The sequence below is a fragment of the Podarcis cretensis genome (genome assembly GCF_951804945.1).
Source record: "Podarcis cretensis genome assembly, chromosome: 1".
NCBI lineage: Eukaryota > Metazoa > Chordata > Lepidosauria > Squamata > Lacertidae > Podarcis > Podarcis cretensis.
In genome coordinates this window covers 88,564,239-88,585,351 of record NC_137170.1, presented here as the reverse complement: position 1 = coordinate 88,585,351, position 21,113 = coordinate 88,564,239, and the positions used below count along the sequence as shown (strand labels likewise).

At 44.4% G+C, this 21,113-nt stretch overlaps 2 protein-coding genes across 5 annotated transcripts in view; one reads left to right on the top strand and one right to left on the bottom strand.

The window, feature by feature from the left end:
- Positions 1-15,134, top strand: part of VIL1 (villin 1) — a 30,647-nt gene extending 15,513 nt beyond the window's left edge. For both annotated transcript variants that reach the window (XM_079968795.1, XM_079968796.1), the window contains 16 exons: positions 831-939; positions 1,984-2,094; positions 2,786-2,988; positions 3,879-3,957; positions 4,313-4,411; positions 5,688-5,841; positions 7,176-7,276; positions 8,429-8,566; positions 8,912-9,070; positions 10,233-10,412; positions 10,591-10,736; positions 11,773-11,917; positions 12,448-12,636; positions 13,143-13,211; positions 14,063-14,200; positions 14,951-15,134. In XM_079968795.1, the coding sequence (XP_079824921.1) occupies positions 831-939; positions 1,984-2,094; positions 2,786-2,988; positions 3,879-3,957; positions 4,313-4,411; positions 5,688-5,841; positions 7,176-7,276; positions 8,429-8,566; positions 8,912-9,070; positions 10,233-10,412; positions 10,591-10,736; positions 11,773-11,917; positions 12,448-12,636; positions 13,143-13,211; positions 14,063-14,200; positions 14,951-15,064 (2,134 nt within the window). In that variant the 3' untranslated portion in view covers positions 15,065-15,134. The remainder of the gene's footprint in view (positions 1-830; positions 940-1,983; positions 2,095-2,785; positions 2,989-3,878; positions 3,958-4,312; positions 4,412-5,687; positions 5,842-7,175; positions 7,277-8,428; positions 8,567-8,911; positions 9,071-10,232; positions 10,413-10,590; positions 10,737-11,772; positions 11,918-12,447; positions 12,637-13,142; positions 13,212-14,062; positions 14,201-14,950) is intronic.
- Positions 15,135-16,462: 1,328 nt separating this feature from the next.
- USP37 (ubiquitin specific peptidase 37) overlaps positions 16,463-21,113 on the bottom strand; it is a 31,867-nt gene continuing 27,216 nt past the window's right edge. For all 3 annotated transcript variants that reach the window (XM_079968675.1, XM_079968677.1, XM_079968676.1), the window contains exons 24-25: positions 19,269-20,361; positions 16,463-19,232 (exon numbers count right to left, since the gene is read on the bottom strand). In XM_079968675.1, the coding sequence (XP_079824801.1) occupies positions 20,274-20,361 (88 nt within the window). In that variant the 3' untranslated portion in view covers positions 16,463-19,232; positions 19,269-20,273. The remainder of the gene's footprint in view (positions 19,233-19,268; positions 20,362-21,113) is intronic.

The following is a 21,113-nucleotide window of genomic DNA, read 5'->3' as shown; positions in this document are numbered from 1 at the left end:
GTATATGAAGGAGAGCCAGGGTGGGTGGGGGAGAGGAATGGGACCCTGAATATATGCGAGGCTCGTCATCTTATGTTTGAACCAGGACTACATATAATAAAATTAAAAAATGGGTTCCAAAGCAAAGGGCATCATTTTCACTTTTGCTTTGGGTACAAAAAATGTCTAAAATTGACACCTTATAGGAGCGGTAGGAAACTTGGAAGCCTGTGGTCCAATTTTATGAGGTCCTTGGTCCTAGTTTCATGAGGGGTTAAATGTGTTTGGGGGGGGTTGTCCAAACCCACATTTGGCTTCAGCTATGCCCACTGCTGATATGCAGCCCCCAACAGATTACACTTGGGGGAATGTAACGCTCAGCAGAAGGTTGCCCTCCACCCCACTATATAGAACACAGGTCTGTCCATTTAAGGGCCTGAAATGTGTGTTGTAGCTAACATAATGTTCTTAACATCAGAGGCTCTGGAAAACCTAAAGCAGAGTGGCTGTGGAAGGCAGCAGGTCTTCCCCCACTCCTTTCTGCCCCATGCTTCTATGAGGCATACTGGGTAGAGGTCAACCCTTTCTTCTATGGGAGGTCTGCATACACACTCTATATTTAAAGCACATGGCTTCCCCCTAAGAATCCTGGGAGCTGTAATTTACCCTTCACAGAGCTGCAATGCCCAGCACCCATAACGATCTACACTTCCCAGGATTCCTTGGGGGATGTTGTGTGCTTTATATGTGCCTTAGATGCATGGTTGTGTATGCAGCTGAAGACTTAGCTGTTTGGGAATGTTGGTGCTCTCCTCCACAGTCCAGACCCTGACCCTGCCTCTCCTCTGCAGCTATAAGAAGGGTGGAGTGGCATCTGGCATGAAGCACGTGGAGACCAACACGTACAACGTACGACGCCTGCTGCACGTCAAGGGCAAGAAGAATGTGATGGCAGGAGAGGTGGGTCAAAGATGGGCTGGCAATGTTGGGAAAGGACTGGCCAGGGCTGGTAGCTTAGCTCCTGGTAAAACTGTCAGATCTAGACACTGTGGGTGATCATGAAAACAAGATTCATCACAGTTCTGCAGCTCATGAAGGCACACTCAGATCTTACAAAAATCAAATATTTTGCAGTGCTTTTGTCCTCTTGTTGGAGCAGTACAGTAGATGCACTTTTAATGATGTGCTTGTGGAGGTCATCAGTGGCTACTGAAGCCACAATGGCTATGTTTCTACTTCCACTGTCGGAGGCAGTGTGCTGCTGGCAGGGGCGGCCCATCCTGTTTTTACACCTGTATTACTATAAAAAGGTAAAGGGCCCCTGATCATTAGGTCCAGTCATGACCGATTCTGGGGTTGCGGTGCTCATCTCGCTTTATTGGCCGCGGGAGCCAGCGTACAGCTTCCAGGTCATGTGGCCAGCATGACTAAGCTGCTTCTGGTGAACCAGAGCAGCACACGGAAACGCTGTTTACCTTCCCACCGGAGCGGTACCTATTTATCTACTTGCACTTTGATGTGCTTTCAAACTGCTAGGTTGGCAGGAGCAGAGACCGAGCAACGGGAGCTTACCCCGTCGTGGGGATTTGACCTTCTGATCAGCAAGTCCTAGGCTCTGTGGTTTAACCCACAGCGCCACCCATGCCCCATATGTATTACTATAGGTGTTCTTTTAATAGAAAGGACTTTTATATTTACAAACCAGCAAACTGCAAGCCAACAATCTATCTATGAAATAAATATGTATTTTTTTTAATTTACAGGTCCTTTGCAATCTGAGGCCCTGATCTGTAGCTTCCTTAGCTTGTGCATATATCTTGCACTGCTCCCAGATTTTCCACGGGCATCTGGTTGGCCATAATGAGAACTAGATGTGGTTTTTGGCCTGATCCAACAGGGATCATCTTGTGTGAGGTCCCCAGACTGATAGAATCCAAGTATGACTGTCTTTCAGTAAACTCACATAGGCTTTCCCACCAGCTGTTTTTTTCCCCTCTTGCAAAGGTGGAGCTGAGTTGGAGCAGTTTCAACTTGGGCGATGTGTTTCTGCTAGACCTGGGGAAGCTCATCATCCAATGGAATGGTCCAGAGAGCAACCGCCTGGAGCGACTGAAGGTGCAAAGTCTGCCATGGGTGGTGGAAGTGGGGAAGCAGGGGAGACGGGAGTTGTGCAAGGAAGGAGGATTTTGGTGCCTGCCCTTTCTTGGGTGGGACATCTGACATTTGAAATCCAAATGTAAGAAAAGGAGGGTTGTTTTGCTGACCAAAAAAAATATGGATTGGGAGGAAATGGGAGAATCAGGATCAAGTGAAGCCACCAACTTATCACATAACAACCCAGCGGTGGGACATGCTAAAGACACTGAATGGCCTTCCTAATAGCCTTGGGATTACGGTATATTACATTGATGGATTCACTCTGTGATGATCAACTCATAGTTCCATGTAGTTCAGTAGCCATTCATAAATTCAATGTATTAAAATGGCCACTGGGCATCATTCTTTTTAGTATATCTCCCCTTCCTAGGAAGGGTGGTAGGAATAATTCATGACTACAAGGTGCTTCAAGGTGTTAAGTTCTGTGTCTGAGTTGGCTAAGACAAAAAGGGAAATAAATGAACTGGGTGATAGCTGAAGTGAGACTAGAATGCTGGACTAGAAAAGCCTTAGGCCTGATCCTGCATGGGGTTTCTTGTTCACACCCACCATGCTCCTATTTGTGGGTTTTCTCATTCTTCTAATGCCATTCAGGCTTCCTCCTGCCACCCCTTGACCTTGGCCTGTGGTTGTGACCTGTTTCCTGCAGGGGATGACCCTAGCCAAGGACATTCGTGACCGGGAGCGTGGGGGTCGAGCGCAGGTAGGTGTGGTGGATGGGGAGGATGAAGCTGCATCTCCTATTCTCATGAAGATCATGGAGTATGTGCTGGGGGAGAAGAGGAACATTCAGCCTGCCATCCCAGATGCCGTGGTGGACCAGAAGCTGAAATCTTCTCTCAAGCTCTACCAGTGAGTGACATTGGGTGTGTGGTAGTGGGGACTACGGTGAGGCAAAGAGGTTGTGTGGAAAGATGCACAGCTGCGGGAGAGAGGAGCAAACATCTCTTTGATGGATGCAGGAACAGGGGAATGTGGGAAAGAAAGCCTCTGATGGAAGTACACACGCTGGTCAAGAAAGCAAATGTTCCATTTATTCTGTTCATGGGATCAATACTGCTCCTGAGAGCACTTGTGTGACCTTCCTTAATGAGTACAATTCTGTTTGCCATGTTTGGGTTTTTTCTTGTGGATTCAAAGTGATTTGGAAAGAACTGCGTCAGCAAAAGGCATCCAGAAGGGATGTATGAGGGAGGACAATGGGGAGATCAGGAATAGGGCAGGAGCCTGGAACTATGAAGGAAAGAAAATAAACTAGAGATAAATCTCAAAAGGGAAGGAGACCCTACAGTTGGGCACCTTGGCTTTTGGGCTGTTTTGGCCAACACTGCCCCCATTTTCAAATATTTCATTGTAACCATGAAGGTAAGAAAATATCCTCCTAGTTTCCTGGCTCTTCCTCCCCTTTTTAAAATTAGTGTGTGAATGCGCCAAGGCAATTTGGGGTTCAGTGATGTCACTGCAGGTGAGATGCAGACGTTCTGCTTCAGATATCATAGGGGAAATACAGAAAAAAAGAAGCAGGAGTAATTTATCATTATTTTCCACCCCACTTTTATGTTAACTGAACTGGCTGTGAGGTTCTCTAGAAAACTGAATTCTGCAAGGTTTTATATAGGCCCAGTCCTGATTTTTAGCTTTTAAGACCAATATAGTTTTGCATAATCTTCATCCCAGAGTGTAGACTAGCAACATCACTTTGGAGAGCTGGTCCCATGACTACCCTCTTGTTCCTCTCCCAGAGTCTCTGAGATAGAAGGGAACCTTCTTATCCAAGAAGTTGCCATCCAGCCCCTCACCCAGGACCTTCTCAAGAATGAGGTAAGACTCATCCCTGGGGGATTGGTTGCACCATGACAAGCTTAAAGCGTAGGTTGGGGGTTGGAGAGAAGGGAAGACCAGAGGAGACATTATTCCAATGTCATCTAACACAGTTGTAGCCGTTCTGCCTAGTGAGAGTGTGGCCTTCCAGATGTTGCTGGACTACAGTGCCCATCATCCCTGACCACTGACCATGGTGGCTGAGGTTGATGAGAGCTGGAGTCCATCAACATCTAGAGGATTACTGGCAACCCACCTATGCTGTAAGAGAGAGCCTGGTAATGAAAGAAGGCTATACTGGCCTAAACAGCTTCTTTATAATGAAACAACTGGATCTTGTTTTGTCTCCTGTCAGGATTGCTTCATCTTGGACCAAGGTGGTGTGAAGATCTTTGTGTGGAAGGGTAGGAATTCAAGCAAGGAGGAGAAGCGGCAAGCGATGACACGGGCCCTGGTGAGAGAGAGGATAAGGCAAAGCTGAGCCCATACAGTCTCATATCTGGGCAAGGACCTTTTGCAATGTTCTAGAACTTCTTGGAGATACTGGAACAAAGTGCCTCCACTCTCTCTTCTGCCATTTCAAGGGATCAAAGCCATTTTTGGCTCCATGATTCCAGATCTTGACTAATATGAATGCTACCAACTCTTTTAGATTCCCTGTCTGGATTTTGGACCAGGGCTTGGATATTACCTTCTGCCTACTTGCCTGTCTTCCTTTTAGCCTCATCCATTTCATAGGCTTAAGGAGGGTATCAGGGAAGCAAGTATATAAAACAGAAAAAACTTTACAGGCTTTAAAAAAAATAATTTAATCACAGTCCTTATAATGAAGCAAAGTGAAATCGTGGATAGCAAATTCTGGGAAGGAATTCTTCCACCAGTCCTTTGTTTAATGTTCCGTCAACAGAAAAAAATGACTGTACCAATGCAGACAAATGCCCCAATAAATCATATAAATTACGGTAAATTCTTGGTGGATATTATTCAACAGGACACCATTTGCAAAAAAAAACCCAAGCAAACTCATGCTTTTTTTTTTTTTTTTAGACCTTCCATTTTCCAGTTTGAAGAATATACAGTATTTAAAAATGCAGCAATTCTGTCTCGCATTGCATCTGCTACACTAGAAATCAGGGGTGCAAAAGACTGGAGCTCAAGCTAGTTTGTGTTCTACATTGTTTCCTTTTTAGCCTAAGTTAATGTAAGAGCATAAAGCCTGGATGAACCCAAAGCCATCTTTAGCCCCTCTAATAGCCAAAGCAGGTGGTGAGGGCCAACAGGACTAATGAGAAACAAGAGGAAGCTACCATACAACAAAATAGAGCTTTAAAAACCAACAAAATGTAAGAGGCAACACTCCCCCCCACAAAAAAAACCACATCCTGACCAATGAGGTCCAAGCATGCTCAGTAACCACAGAATGCTGAGTGTTAGTTGAAAAAGAAAACTGGTGGCAGAGGGATGGAATGGAGCGTTCTACCAGGGGCATTGCTGGCTGGCTGGCTGGCTGGCTGGCACCATGTACATGAGCACTGCTGTTATAGTAGGCGAGGAATACACTTATCATTTTTTGTTGCAGGCCCCAGGTGTTAAAGAGATAACACTGGGCCTGTTGAGGGTGATAGTCTAGGATACTTCCAAATATGCTCTGTTTAATGAAGTCTCTGTGGAGTCCTTCTTCACCTTGTTGTGAAAGTTGCTCTGTTCTGGTCTTCTCTTTGTCATCTCAGGGTTACATGAAGGCAAAGAACTACCCACCCAGCACCAGCGTGGAGACTGAAAATGACGGTTCTGAATCTGCTGTCTTTAGGCAGCTCTTTCAGAAATGGACTCTCCCCCATCAAAGCACTGGCTTTGGCAAGACCAACACAGTTGGGAAAATAGGTAAGTGCTGAAGCCTGATCAACTTAGTGGAGCTGATGGTTTAGAGGCTGCTTCTGACAGGTATGGGCCCCACAAGAAGAGGTGGGAAAGAATGTTGTTTTGGCCTGTCTCTTTTGTGAAAAGGCAGATCAGTCTGTTCTGTGTCAGTTTCTGTGTTCATTCCTCAATTCATTCTCTCCTGTTTCTGTATCAATTTGCAAAGAAATTTGAAAACCCACAGTTTCAATTTGCAAAGAAAATTGAAAATCCACAGTTAAATATGTACTTAAGTACAGTGGTACCTCGGGTTACAGACGCTTCAGGTTGCAGACATTTCAGGTTACAAACTCTACTAACCAGGAAGTGGTTGCTCCAGCTTAAGAACTTTGCCCCAGGATAAGAATGGAAATCACACACCAGTGGCGCAGCGGCAGCAGGAGGCCCCATTAGTGAAAGCACGCCTCGGGTTAAGAACCGTTTCAGGTTAAGAATGGACCTCTGGAATGAATTAAGTTCTTAACCTGAGGTACCACTGTACATAGTTAATATGGGCCATATCTGCACAATACCTTAAAAACACTATTATACCACTTTGAGAGTCATGGCTTTTCACCGAGGATCCTGGGAACTGTAGTTCATTAAGGCTGCTTAGAGTTGTTTTTATTCGACCCCTCTTCCCCTCACAGAGGTGCAGTTCCCAGAGTCCTTTGGGAAGAGGAATTGGTTGTGAAACCGTTCTGGGAATTCTGGAGCTAAAGTTCTGCCAGACTCATTCTTGTTTACACACACACACACACACACACAAAAAAAAAAAACCCCACTACGGAGGTCTAGTGCAGTGGTAACCAACATGGTGCCCTCTAGCTGTGGGATTCCAGTTCCTGCCATCCACAAGGTGCACAATGAATGGCCGGTAATGGTTAGGAATGATGGGAGAGCACCACACTGGGTAATTGTGGCCTTGAATGTGGGTTGAAGGAAGCATCCTTGACACGAGCTGCTGAGGGTTTGTGTTGTATATGAACAAACACACCTTTAGAATGAAACGTCGTTGTTGCTGCTGTTGTTAAAATTTGCATACTGCCCTGCATCTGACAAACCCAGGGCAGTTCTCAGCAGAATCCCAAATGTTGGGTTTTATAAGCATGTGGGTTGCTATCCTCTGCTTTCTGCTGTGGAAACCATACATGGTGGTGCCTCCTTCCTGTAGGAGTAACACATGCAGTTTCCATCCATCCCATCAAAGTTTATTCTTTAGCTTGTAATTGCCCATCCTTGGGGCCACACGGTCCCTCAGATGCAGATGTGCTGGTTAAGACCAAACCTACCTTCTTTCTTCCCTGGTTGCCCAACAGCCAAAGTAGAGCAAGTGAAGTTTGATGCCACCACTCTCCATGCCAAGCCGGAGATGGCTGCCCTGCACAAGATGGTGGATGACGGCTCTGGAGAAGTAGAGGTGAGGACAGTGCCATTTTTCTAGGAAAAGAGTTGCCAGAAATCACATGCTTGTTCTCTTGTAATGGCAATGGTGCCCACCTGAGAGGTGCCAGAACTGAGCTCAGGAGAGTTTCGGCTGGGGAGGGGGGGGAAGCCCTGGGTAAGAACCAGGCCCACCCAAGTCCCCACCCCCTTTTGGCTTTGAGTTTAGTGGGATAACCTGTTGTGAGACACAAGAGCACAAGAGAGGTCTATCTCAAAGGCTTCCTCTTGGCCTCAGCTCTGCAAATATGCAAAATGAATTGCCATGCTAGCATTATGAAAGTAGAGCTGGAGTTAAAGGTGAGCAACTGCAATAAATCTGGCAGGACCAGCCCCAAACTAGCCACACCTTTTGAACCTGTGGCAACAAAAGGACTGAAAATCTCTTTGGTTACAGCTGTCCAAATTTGCCTTTCTGAAAGGAGGACAAGCTGTGAAATTATATCCAGTGCCAGTGACTTGGCTAGTTGGGGAACAGCAGCATGAATGCCACATAACATAAGGCCCTGGACACTTTTGAGAGGAAGGGTGGGATATAAATTCAATACCATTCAATTATAACTTTGGTAGGGCTGTGGGGTATGCTTTGGTGCTCCTTAGGTTTGTAGGCTCGGGAAGGTCTTTGCCCTGGGCTCACCACAGGCCCTGTAAGGACAACATCAGCAGGAACGTAAGGGAACTGAGGACCATCTTCTTCATCACTACTTCTTTCTCTGGGACTTCACAAGGCATCACACAGTAAAGTTGAAGCATATCACCATAGCCATAAGGACTTGAAAAGTGATGCTTTGGTGGTGTTTTAAATGAGAATCGAGTTCCTTAGAAGGCTGAATTCTGTATCCAGTGCCACATTTCCTTCCACCATCACCCCAAATGTACATAGTTGAGAAATTCAGATATACACCACCACTCTAGGGGCTTGCTCACACTTCCATTTGCCCTCCTGTTTTCTCCCAGGAAATTTCAGAATCTGCAGTGTCCAGTTATGATGGACCTAACTGCTAACTGAGCTAACTTTGCCAAGCACTGTATTCCTGGCTATACTGAGGAAACCTCCACCCACCAACCCCTGCCTACCCCTTGAATGTCTACTACTACCCTGTTGCTCATGTTCCACTTGCCTTGACAGGTCTGGCGAATTGAGGACTTGGAACTGGTACCAGTGGAGGGTCGCTGGCTTGGTCATTTCTACAGCGGCGACTGCTACCTTATCCTCTACAAGTATCTAGTCTCCAGTAAAATGCACTACATGATCTACATTTGGCAGGTGAGCAGGTGGAGGTGGGCAGGAGGGATTACGGCAAAGGAAGCAGAGTATAGGCCAAGGAGATGGAGAGAGAAGAAAGACCTTCCACATGTCACCAAAGAGCAGTAGAAACCATTTGCATGTTCAGAACAACAACAACAAGTACTAGGAATTTGCCTTTCCAAAGGAGTCTGAAGTTCTCAGGACCCTAAAGATGCCACTGGATTCTGTTGTAAGATGCTGTGTTCCATTGCTCACAACACAGTCATGAGTTTTGAAGTCCTTTCTCCATTGAATTGTAGCTGAGAGACAGTCGGAACTGTACCCCAGCCTTTTAAGTCAGCCTACTCTGTTGCTGCTTTCCAGGGTCGCCACGCCAGCCCCGATGAGATCACTGCCTCTGCTTACCAGGCTGTCATTCTGGACCAACAGTATAATGGTGAACCTGTGCAGGTGCGAGTGACCATGGGCAAGGAGCCTGCTCATCTTATGGCCATCTTCAAGGGACGAATGGTGGTGTATTCGGTGAGCACAAGAGGGACAGACTCGGTGGTTAAAACTGCCTCCCTTTCCATTTCCCAGCTGTACAATGGGGAGCAAAACAGATACGAGACAGGAAATCCAAAGAGAACTTTAGAGTATCTGGTGGTGGCTCTAATTTTGATCAGAACAATAGTTCTAAGGAGGATTTAGGTTTTGCATCCAAGTAGGTATTTTTTTTGGGGGGGGGTAACAGGCACAATACAGGTTCCCTTGTTTCCCCTCCCCCAGTGGAGATAATCATAGTTTTGGGGATTGGGGAGCAATTTAGACTAGGAAAATCACAGAGAAGTGAACACCTGCTCCACCAGCAGCACTTCTCCAATCAAAATCTGAGATCCCAGAGGGGCTTTAAATAATAATATTAAAAGCCCACTGGGAGATCAAAACACATCTTTCCCACTTCACATGTCTTTTGGTCTCAAAGCTTCCTAATCTGGAGTTATACCACTTCAAGGGAGTTTTATGACAGGCTGTATTCTTGTTGCCACTTTGTAAGCTGCTTGTGGTTGAGCACTCCACCGCTTCCTCATCCCTTTTCCTTTGGTGGTGGCGCTTTGTATATTGAGCGGATGTGACCCTCCTGTCAGATTTCAGAAAGGGGAGGGGAAAATATCCCATTCGTTCCATGCCCTGAACAGGACAAGGAGCAGTGGGTTTAAGTTCCAGTGGCAGAAAAGGCTACTGCGGAATGGGAAGCTATCAAGGCAAAGGGGAACCTAGAATGCATCAGTCACAGAGTGACCTGACCTCATCTGTGTCAGGAAAGGGGCCTTTGGGGACCAGTTCCTATAGTTCTGCAGTGGAAGGTGAAATAATGGATGGGACAAAGCTTGTACAAAATAGTTTATGTCTCTGGGGGAGGGTTGAGGCTTAACGAATAGATCTTGCTTTCATGCAGTCCTATGACCTTTATTTGGGATGATATAACCAATGCACTGGGCTTTGGAGTGCAGTGATGCTCATGCTCTATAGAAGCATGGCTGAGAGGCTGTGGAATTCCTCAACACAGCACCCATTCAGAAAGTGTGCATGAATTTTGCATAATTTCTCTTGCTCTTGTAGTATCCAAGCCCTAGAAGCCTGGAGTGATGCCTGGACTCTCATAGCTGTCTAAATTCTTTTTCCCCTTCCTCCTTACACCTAGGGTGGTACCTCCCGAGCTGGCAGCACAGCTCCAGTGCCCACCATCCGCCTTTTCCAGGTGCATGGGACCAACGAGTTCAACACCAAGGCCTTTGAGGTGCCTCCCCGGGCCTCCTCCCTCAATTCCAACGATGTCTTTATCCTCAAGACTCAGAGTTGCTGCTACCTCTGGTATGGGAAGGTAGGCATCCTTTCCGGGAGAAGTGCACAGCTGGTGGGTGATTTGGAGGCTGAGGGCACTAGCAAGTGTGATCCAGAACAAACATCCTCAGCTTTGGAAGAGGGAGTGGAATTTAGTTAATTGAAAGGCTGACCCAACCCCCAACCCCCACACCACAGTCTGGTTTTCCTTCCTGCAGGGTTGCAGTGGGGATGAGAGGGAGATGGCCAGGAGTGTGGCTGATCTGATCTCCAAGACCGAGAAAGCAGTGATCGCAGAAGGACAGGAGCCTGCGGAGTTCTGGATTGCGCTAGGCGGGAAGTCCCAGTACGCCAACAACAAAAGGTAACATCTGGCACCTGGGCAAGTGCTGCTCTGCAGGGGCAGTGCTAGCTGCCTGCATCACATTATCAGAGCAGCAGATGTGTGCACACCATGGCTACCAGAATGCATGGCCTCCACTGACTACCTTACAGCTGATCACGTGGGCAAGGGGCCCTTTCCAGGCATGCTGGTTGCAGAATACTGTGAGGCAAGGAAGCCAACCAGCCCAGGCCACCAACAAGGCAGCCTAGCTGCTACTGAGGCTTCCACTCAGGGGGGCTAGAACTCCACCAGTTTGGCACCGATTTGTGATTCATAGTTAATATAAAGCATGAAGCCTGTGTTTGATGTATCAATTGCTCAGTTTATGGCATGCTGCAAAATGCTGGGATTTTGCTGTAAAAGACGTGCAAACCTTTGGTACAGGTTTGGAACAGGATTCCAAATTTGGGGGTTCATAGTTAAATTTTGTTAGTGTCGTTGCCATCTCTCCCAGCCTCCATTGCCTGAAACGGCTACTTCACACTGGCTAACGGCAGGGCCGGTCCTGCCTAGGCAATGCACTCTTACACGCCAATCCTTACTCTCCTAATGCCAAAGTCTGAATTGGATGGAAGAAGCCACAAAAAAAATCGGAAGACTCTGGTGGCTTTTTAAGGCATGTGCGAGAAAACCTCAAGTGTCAGTTTCCCTCCCTCCAAATCCACTTGCAGAGGGTGGTTATTTTAGAGGCAAGTGGCAAGGAGTTTCAGGGGGAAATGAAACCCTCGCACACCCTTTCTGGCTGCTTCTCTACTCTAGATTGCTCCAATCCAGCCTTTCTTAACCTGTGGGTTCCCAGATGATGTTGAACTACAACTCCCATCACCCCAAAGCCAGAGCTCAAGGATGATGGGAGTTGTAGTCCAACAACATCTGGGGACCCACAGGTTGAGAACGGCTGCATCTGATGTTTCCTGGTAGAAAAGCTGGATATATGGCTTTTTCTCCATGTGCTTGTGTGCAAATAGGGAGCTGACCTGCCACCTGACCTGTCTCTCTCCCTCTTTTTGTGCAGATTACAGGAGGAAACAATTGCCATCACACCTCGGCTCTTTCAGTGCTCCAATAAGACGGGGCGCTTCCTTGCCATGGAGATCACAAATTTTACTCAAGATGACTTGGAAGAAGATGATGTGTTCCTACTGGATGCCTGGGACCAGGTGGGTCTGAGGTGGGGGGTAAAGAATGAATAGGGAGAGGAAGCATTTGCTGCTCAATGAAGCACATTGGCAATGAATGTTCCCCCCCCCCCCAATAATGCTATTGAATTTTACTTTCATGGCTAATATTGCACGCTGGAATTTCTTTACAGCTTTGTTCGCGCACACACACTTCTCATCTGATATAATTACTGTGCTATATTAACACTCCATGCAGCTGATGGTGTGAACTATAGTCCATGAAACCTTGTCTTAACCAACTGGTTAGCCTTTAAAGTGCCACAATTTTGTTGTTTTTGGGGTAAGAAATGAATATGACCACTACCCCTCTAGAAACTGTTAGCTAAGGTTCCCTAAGGTTTAGGGGGTTATGGTCTGCCACAGAAGCTTTAAGTCTACGGTTGAGAGATATACACAGGCAAACACAAACGCAAGGGCAGAATTCCCTGAACCTTTCTCCCTTTTGATCCAGCTACTGGCACATGAGCTGCATGTCTGCTTCCATTCATAAGAGCTTTTTCTCCGGCCAGGTTTACTTCTGGATCGGCAAAGATGCAAATGAGGCAGAGAAGGAGGCAGCAGCCGTAACGGTGCAGGAGTACCTGCGAACTCACCCGGGTGGACGTGACCTTGACACTCCCATTGTGATTGTGAAGCAAGGCTTTGAGCCTCCGACATTCACTGGCTGGTTCCTAGCATGGGACCCCCTCAAAGGGACAGTAAGTGACCTAGTGGCCCTTATTCTTTCAGGTCTAACAAAAGGCAGCTGAGAACACCACGTCGTGCAACAAAGGTTAATCCCAAGTGAATTCAAAGACATGTTTGAAATGTGTAGAAAACATTACTTTCCCTCTAATTGCTCTGCCTTGTTAGAGCTCTCCTCTAACCTTCCAGATGTTGTTCGATTACAGCTGCCATCATTCTTGACCTTTGGCCAATGGGAGACGATGGGAGCTGGAAGCACGTTACCCACCCCACCTACAGATTTTCATCAGAATTAGCTTTCATGAACTTTGAACATGCTGAAGTGTAGCTAACTACCGGTACATCCAGACTGTCTGTATCCACCAATGATGATGAGCACATAGGTTACCAGGCTTAAGATTCAGCAGACTTCTCTTTAAGGAATCCTATTTTAACTCTCTAGCCTTCAGTCAAATCAAAATGTTCATGTGTGTGGGTAGTCTGGTAACTCCCAGGGGTTTTGTGGTCTATCTTCATGCAGGAGAAGAAATCCTATGAAGAGTTAAAAGCTGAACTTGTAGATGAGGACAACCTTGGCCAGATCACTTCTGTAAGTATTACTGAAGAGTGGGATAGAAAGCAGGGAGAACACGTGTTTGATCATATACAAGTGCAGGTGGCACAGTTGCCATTTAATTCATAGGAAACCAGGAACAATAGGACCCAAGTTCATTTTATAGCAGTAACTGCTGTGTAGCTTTTCATGCCTGTACTATCTGATTGGGGGATGTAAGGCCTTCTTTTAAAGTTATTTCAGTATAAAAGGCTGCAATACTTACTCCAGAAAAGCTTCCCTTTAGAGAAATAGTAAGTATGATCACAGCTGAGGAGCAACGGAGTTGCATTCCTCTTTAAGGATGAGGTTAACTGCTTGTAGAGGACATTGCCCACAGCATGCCCTCTCCACCTCCCTCACTGTTCCTCTGATGCTGTAGTGACTGACCTTCTTGCAGCACCTTAAAGACAAGAGCATTATGGCACAAGTGATTGTGTACTAGACTGTTTCTGCCGCAACAGACCAACATGTCCCTTCCAACTCTACAATTCTTATTCCTCTGGATGGCGCTAGAATTTTTATTTTTAAATTCCTTTCTTACAAAGTGCACCAGTACCCACAATACTGCATTTTAGATCAATAAATGCATTTATTGATCTAAAACAGTTCAGCTTACCATGCCAATTTACCTTCCCTCAACTCAGTGCTATTTTTCTAGAAAAAGAGGTGTTGGAACTCACCATGAACACCTCCCTTGTTCTCCCATAATGGCAATGGTGCCCACCTGAGAGGTGCCAGAACTGAGTTCTGTCGAGGCTGAAAAAAAGCCTTGCCTCAACTCTTGTTTATATGGATACAAGACACATTTGAGCTTTGGGGATTCCCCCTTCCAATTTCTCTTTCAGGAAATCCTTGATGCAAAAACAGTTTTCACTGCCAACACAACCTTGGGTAGTATCTCAATGTCAACCTACCCTCTGGAGAAATTGATGAATGTGTCTGCAGAGGAACTACCCAGCGATGTAAACCCCAGCAGGAAGGAGGTGAGATCCCAGGGCTGCATTCACATTTCTGTTTATTTATTGCATTTATATCCTGCCTTTCCTCCAAAAAGCTCAAAGTGGTGGTGTATGCAGATCTTGGCACAGCTTAATCTCACATCACCAAATCCAGATACAGAAATAGGCTAGCGTATGCTAAATCAGGGCTACAAACATCTAATGGGTGTAGGAATAAAAGCTTGCTAGTGTGCTGAAGCATTTGAAGGCTGGACAAGTATTAGATATGCACAGTTCCTTTCCATAGCCATCCCCATCTGCCCCAATTAATATTAGGTTGTATTCAAGATAGTGTTAAGGCTGGGAGACCATCAGCACAAGGATTTGTGTGTGAGCAAGAGATGGAACATTCTCTCCCTCTTTTCCCCATGTGTTCCCCCCTAATCTGTTCTGGTGGTTCCCCTGATCCTCCAGAGCTGATTTGGAGATTGTGTGGGAGAAGGAGGAGGAAGAAAATTTGTGCCAGTGCTGATTTTTGCACTGGCGTAAAAAGTTAGCTGAATACCTCCCACTGTTCATTTATTCTTCTCCAGCATAAAGTGGCAACAACTTGAGAAAAATACAGAACAATCTCCTGTTTCCTTAGACTTGTTCTGAGCATGCCATCTTGTCTAAGTGTTATCAGGCTGTGCCCCCAAATACAGGAAATCTGGACGTAGTGTTTTCACTACAGTGTTACCTTTATGATTGGACTTGCTCTCTCTCTCATCCTTGCCCTTTCCCCCCATCCCATAGGACTACTTATCAGATGAAGATTTTCTTGCTGTCTTTGGAATGTCCCGACAAAATTTTGCTGCCCTTCCTCAATGGAAGCAACAGAATCTCAAGAAGGAAAAAGGACTTTTCTAAAAATGTAAACTTTCTGCTGTCATTGCCTCAAAGTGGATATTTTTACTTAAAATAAAAATAATTCCAAGTTTGTTTGGAGTGTCCCAGAATAAACAATCAAGCATTTTCTGCCACTGGATTATATACAGCAACAAAGGGGATTTTATTCATTAACCCTACAGGTGGTCAAATTCTGAGTTACTAGAAACACAGGGCAGCCCAGGCAGGAAAAAGGAGCCTTTAAAACTTGTGTCTGCCCACTTGAGTCTCATCTTTCTCCACCTATGAAACGAGGTAGTGATTTATTCTAGTGAGCCACCAACACAAGGCTGTCTTGTAGCTGAATCCAGAAGTGCAGAGTGAATTCCAATTTGCCTGCACACAGAAGTGTGGTTTTTGATCACATTTAGTAGGCTAGGGCTAATCATAGGCAATTCAAATAAATTTTACAGAAAATTCAAGACTCCAAATTCCCATTATTCAATAATCACACATAAAAATGCCGACAACAGGACTAGCAACTGCAGTTACTTCCATTTATCAGGCTTTAAGCAATGAGTAGAACAGCAAGCTGAAGTTTCCTCAATGAAAAGTATTCCAGATGGCTTACCATACGCATTTTATAATGCAGATACATAGGTCTTCAAAATGAGGACCTGTCCCCACTTGAGAAGCAACTTACCACACCTTACCTTACAGGACAAAAGCAGAACTAGGATGGATTTTCCACAGGCAGTTGCTGTTGTGTCTCAAGGAGCTAGACTTTGTTCAGAGAATGGTTTATACCTATTCCATACTGGCAGAAGTAGTGCTTCATTTCTCTCAAGGGAAATGCAAGAACACCTGCACAATTTGGTGGCTTGGTGACTTTCTGAGAAAGTCAGCTTTCTAATGCACATTTCTTTCCTCTATGGATCACAATGGCTTTTCGAAACGTATCTTCTCTTAACAGATTTACGCTTAAAATGAAACTAAGCCAAGTACACAAGGGATTGCATCAAAAGCTTTTATGCAAGCAGGCCGCCTCCTTCCTCTCCTCTCCCCATATGCTCTCAAAATCTGCTCTGAAGAGTCCTCCAACCCTCTGGAGCAGATTTTGAGGGTCCGCGGAGAGCTAGAGGGGAGAGGAGGGGAAAAGTCCATTACGCAAGTGGAAGCTGCTGTACTAACGAAACAGCTGTGTTGGATACAAACCCCAAGGAATGGAATACGTTTTGAAGAATCATAAAAATAGAAGGTCATAAATTTAGAGTATCAACTGCAACAACAATAAACAGCAGTGAAATCTGAGAACCATCCAACCGTCTCAAGCATATTCTGAGGGTGTGCAATGCACTGCAGAGGGAGGGGAAGAATGTAACTCTGTGCTAAACAAAGCTGTAAGACACCTGAATCTTTTTTTAAAAAAAAGAAACGAGATTCAGCATTAATGAAGAGTGTTTAATTTCTCTGAAATCAATCTACACATCATTTAAAGAGGAAGAAAAGAAGGCAGAATTTAGTAAAGAATACATAGAAACAAGTCTGCTAAAACACAGAAAAGTGCTGCTCCACATTAAGTGTCAAGGCACACAAAGTGACTCCCAACATTAAAAAAAAATCCCCAAGACAACTGCCTCAAACACACATGACAAGAACTCTCGCCCCAACTCACTCATTCCCCCTAAGTTTTTAGAGAATAACTTATTAAAGAAGCAGGGGAGCAAAGAAGAAGGTTAACACTGGGAAGTAGCATAGGGGCAACAACCCACCCACTTCATTTTCATCCCGAGACTGTTCACTCCCCATGTTACACTGGTTCAAAAAGAACACCAATTCTTATACAGAAACTCAACTCCGTGTCTTACCCCAAACTCCCATCACAGGGATCTGAAAAATTCCATGGATTTCCAATGAAATACTATTTAATTATAATTAATCCAGCCTTTAATTAGCTGCAGGGCAAGCAGGTTTCGTTAACCCATCTAGCACCTGAAAGACCCTGCATGCCTGAAACAAGTAGTACACCTTATGCTGTGGGCTCCCCCATGGTGGAAGGGGGCGGGGAGCCCAGGATAGAGAAATCACTGGAATCCTCTGTATCTTCAAGGTTATTTCAACAGACTCCATTTATAAAACACTGAGCATTCATCTTCCAGTAGTGAGGGTAAAACTGATGGACAGATTTAACTTTAAGTGAAACACTGATGAATAATGCCCTATATTTGCATGCTTAGGTTTTCAATTTCTAGCCTATGGCTAGAAAGAACAAGCTTTTTCTTATATAAGGAAAAATCTTCATTAAAAAATAGGTGCATGGTGATTTCTAAAGTTTTCTTTAGCAAACAACCTGAGCTATTTTATTAATCCAGCTATATACAGGATTTGTTGGGGAGGGGTGGAGGTTATGGAGAGTTTAGTTACTTAGTGCAAACACATATATGGCTATTTTTCTTTATCAAAAAGTAAATATAGCAGAAAAATACAGCAAAAATAGGGCGAATGTAGAAAAGTGAGGTTTAAAATATGTAGGCATGAACCAAACAATAAATTCTATTGGGTGAACTCATGTTTAGTTGCTTCCTTCTTTTGAAACCAAGAATAATGTCTCAGAAAGTTACATATCACACTGCTCTAAAAACAAACCTTCCCTTTAGCAGGCAACAGGATTCTAAACAGCAGCAGTAAGCCACTGCTGTTTAGGTCCCCAAAGTTTCTGTATTTCTCAAGATTACCTATAGTACAAGATGCTATAAACCACATACTTAAAATTTGGTTCTAAATGTAATCCTGAATGGCCGAGAAAACTGTACAAACGTAAACTCTTGCACAGTTTCAGCACTTCATGTTAAAACAGTAGACAATAAAAACTGATTGAGCTTAGAATCTCCCTCGCACAACACATTCTACAGATTTTAATGGACTGCAAATGCCAACAAGGATGTAAATGTAAATTTACATATATAGAGGGAGCACTAGATAGTACCTTCTTTGCCAGCACATTTCACCTTAGGGGGCAAAAAACTGTTTAGAAAGTTGCCATAGCTTGACATAATCACTGGCTTACAGTCACTTCTGGCTAAGTTGCATTCTCAATACTAGATGAAGCAAAAACATATGATTGCTCTAATAATTCCACATTCCTGACAATTTGGATGACTCGAACCTGAACCTGGATGCTCTATACTGTCTTATTATGACACCTACCTATAATATTTTGACTGTAAATATGGGAGTTAATTTATCTTGACCATGCTATCAATATGAACCTATAGGTGTCATGACAACTATTTAATGCATTTATCTGGGAGTTTCAAGGGGGGGGGGGAGAGAGATGGACAGCACTACCTCAGAATCAGTAAGAGATGTACAGCCTTACTCCAGAACTGTATTTCATTTTGAGGCTCCTCTTTTGCACCTCAAGAAAAACCCCTTATTCCTTACTAAAAAGCGCATTGAAATAACTCTGACCGTCAACAGTGCAAAATCACAATGATAGAATAAATTTAAACACTATGCTTTTGGCAGTATGACTTGGGAGAACTTTTGTTTGGTTTGGCAGATTAGCCAAGCAAATAATAAAGTTATCACCCTACTACTACCCTTGACACAGCAAATGTCATTCAGAGTTGCCTAACACAGCCTGTAATTCTATAAGCCCGGCAGGGAAATCCTTCCACAACAGGTAATACCTGTTGCCTACTAATGCCCATGGTTTGTGTCTTCTAGTCAAAGGATTATATTTCTTAGGAAGTTCTAATTGTAATTAAAAACAATTGTCAAGAAGGGGGGACGACAACCCTCTCAACACCTGTTAACCTTTTCAAAAGAAAAGTCTGAGTTAGGGGCAAACCAAGAGGCACCTCAATTATTAGCAATTTTATTGCCACAAAAGTAAAAGTGGAAAAACTGGAATAAATTTCCAGTATTAAAATGAGGAACTGAAACAAATTAATTCTAGATAGTATTTTTCTTGTTCGTCCTTTTTGTCAAACAAGCTACAAAATGAATTTAGTGTTATCCAAATACTATTAAATAACCAAACCCTAACATCTACACCCTGAAATGTTTCGAAAACATCAAATAACCACTTTTGAGAGTTCTGATTTTTTCAACTGATTTAACTGCACTTACCACACAATTAGAATAAATCCAGGTACATTTTAATATTTCATCTGTTGGCATACAACTCTTGCCCAACAGAGTAAAGCTGGGATATCACACACACACACACACACACACACACACACACACACACACACACACACACACACCTTTCAAGCACGTGCAGTTTTTCAGGGCTGAAAGCCAACACAAACACAGGGAAAACAGAACTCTCGTTCGTGCTTCATTTACTGATTAGCACTAGCTGGGCACTGGTAAAAAAAGGCCTGCCAAAAGCCAGGACTTGCACTTCCAGTTAGCTGCCTCTCTCATTGCCAAACCGGGACAGTCTTCAGTGAAACACAGCTAATATATATCTAGATATATATACACAGACTAATACAGATTATACACACAAATGCTCACAGAGAAATAAAACCTTTCTGCAAACGGCAGTACTTAGAAAAGAACACAGTCAAAAAAGAATAAAAACTTTAAAAATTATATATATATATATTTATATAGTATATATTTTAACTTTAAAAACAAGGACGAAAGTGAACTATGTGAAGATGTAATCCATGGGTTCCAAAGCACCGACAGTTTGTTTCCTGGATCTGTGTGATCCTGTATTAAAGACCATGGGTGTCCCAGTTTCAGCAATGCCAGGGTACTCCATTTAGCTGAGTCAGCCTTCAGCACTTTCCAATTCACGTTATGTACACAATATTTACCAGATTCGAGACTATTGCTTATTTTGCTCTCGTGTAGGGAAGGCATAGAAAACCACCCAATATGTAGCATCTTCTCAGTTTCCCTGTGAGAGGTAAATGGGCGAACTTGAAGTCGCTTCTCACACCATCCTTTTATGAGTTTTTGAAGGAGCTATTAAATCCTCTGGCCTGATTAACACCATGGCTGCTGGCACAATTATTTCTTGACTATTTAAAACAAAAGAATTAGAAGGAAACTCCAGGTAAAAGAAGCTTAGCTGCATGGTTGAAATTCAAAAGGAAGGCGTGAAGTGGTCCATTCCTCCTATTCCATGGGGTTGTCTCAACTACGCCCTGAGTTCTCGGGGGTTTGTGGCTCTTGCATGTCAGGCAAAAGTTCAGAAATCACTTGTGCTCAGTTAAAGCGACGTTCTTCAAATGGGCTGCCGAACTGGCTTCCCCACCTCCGTGCAAGGCAGCTGCATATTCTTTTCCGTTTCTAGCAACTCATCAAATATCTCCCTGGGAAACACAAAAGAGGTTCACATTAAAGAAGGAGGAAAGCTTTTAATGGGGAAGCAAAGCTGTAGAGCAGGGGTAGGAAACCTTCTGGGCCTAGTGAGCCAGATGTTTATCTTCCTGTACCCCACGGATGAACTTTAATAGGTGGGTGGGGCCACTCACCTGTCAACCAGCTGACTTCATGATGACATTAGATGAGTGATAGGTGAGAGGTCCCATTTACTAGTCAAAGCTGGCCAGCCAGGGTTAGGTCTGCTTTTCCCACAAGAAACCTGCAAGCAAAGCAGCACCTAGCAGGACTGAACTCTCTGATCACCAGCTGCTGAATGTATGTAGGGTTCAATCATATTCTCTGCAGGGGACTACAGGGAATGTGCTGGTGAAGCAGTATCCAGTAGGATTGAACCCTGTTCCACCAATCCATCAGCTGCCATCACACAGTGATATCAGTTGGCTGATAAGTGGGGATAGCCTCAAGGAAAAAACTGGGCCTCCTGGCAGGTCAAGATTGGCCTGTCGACTGGAGATTCCCCACCCCTGATGTAGAGGGTGAAAAAGACAGGCAAATGCATGCAAGAGAATCTGCTCAGGTTCCAGAGTTACAGCCTCGCTATTTTGCACCTTCCCAGTCAAAGGGCTATTAAACAGGTTCCAATAATTCTTATAAGCTATTCAGGACCATACTATAACTAGCAATTAGGAAAACAGGAATTAGAAACACGAGACCATTTTAGAGAATGCAAATGCAAATA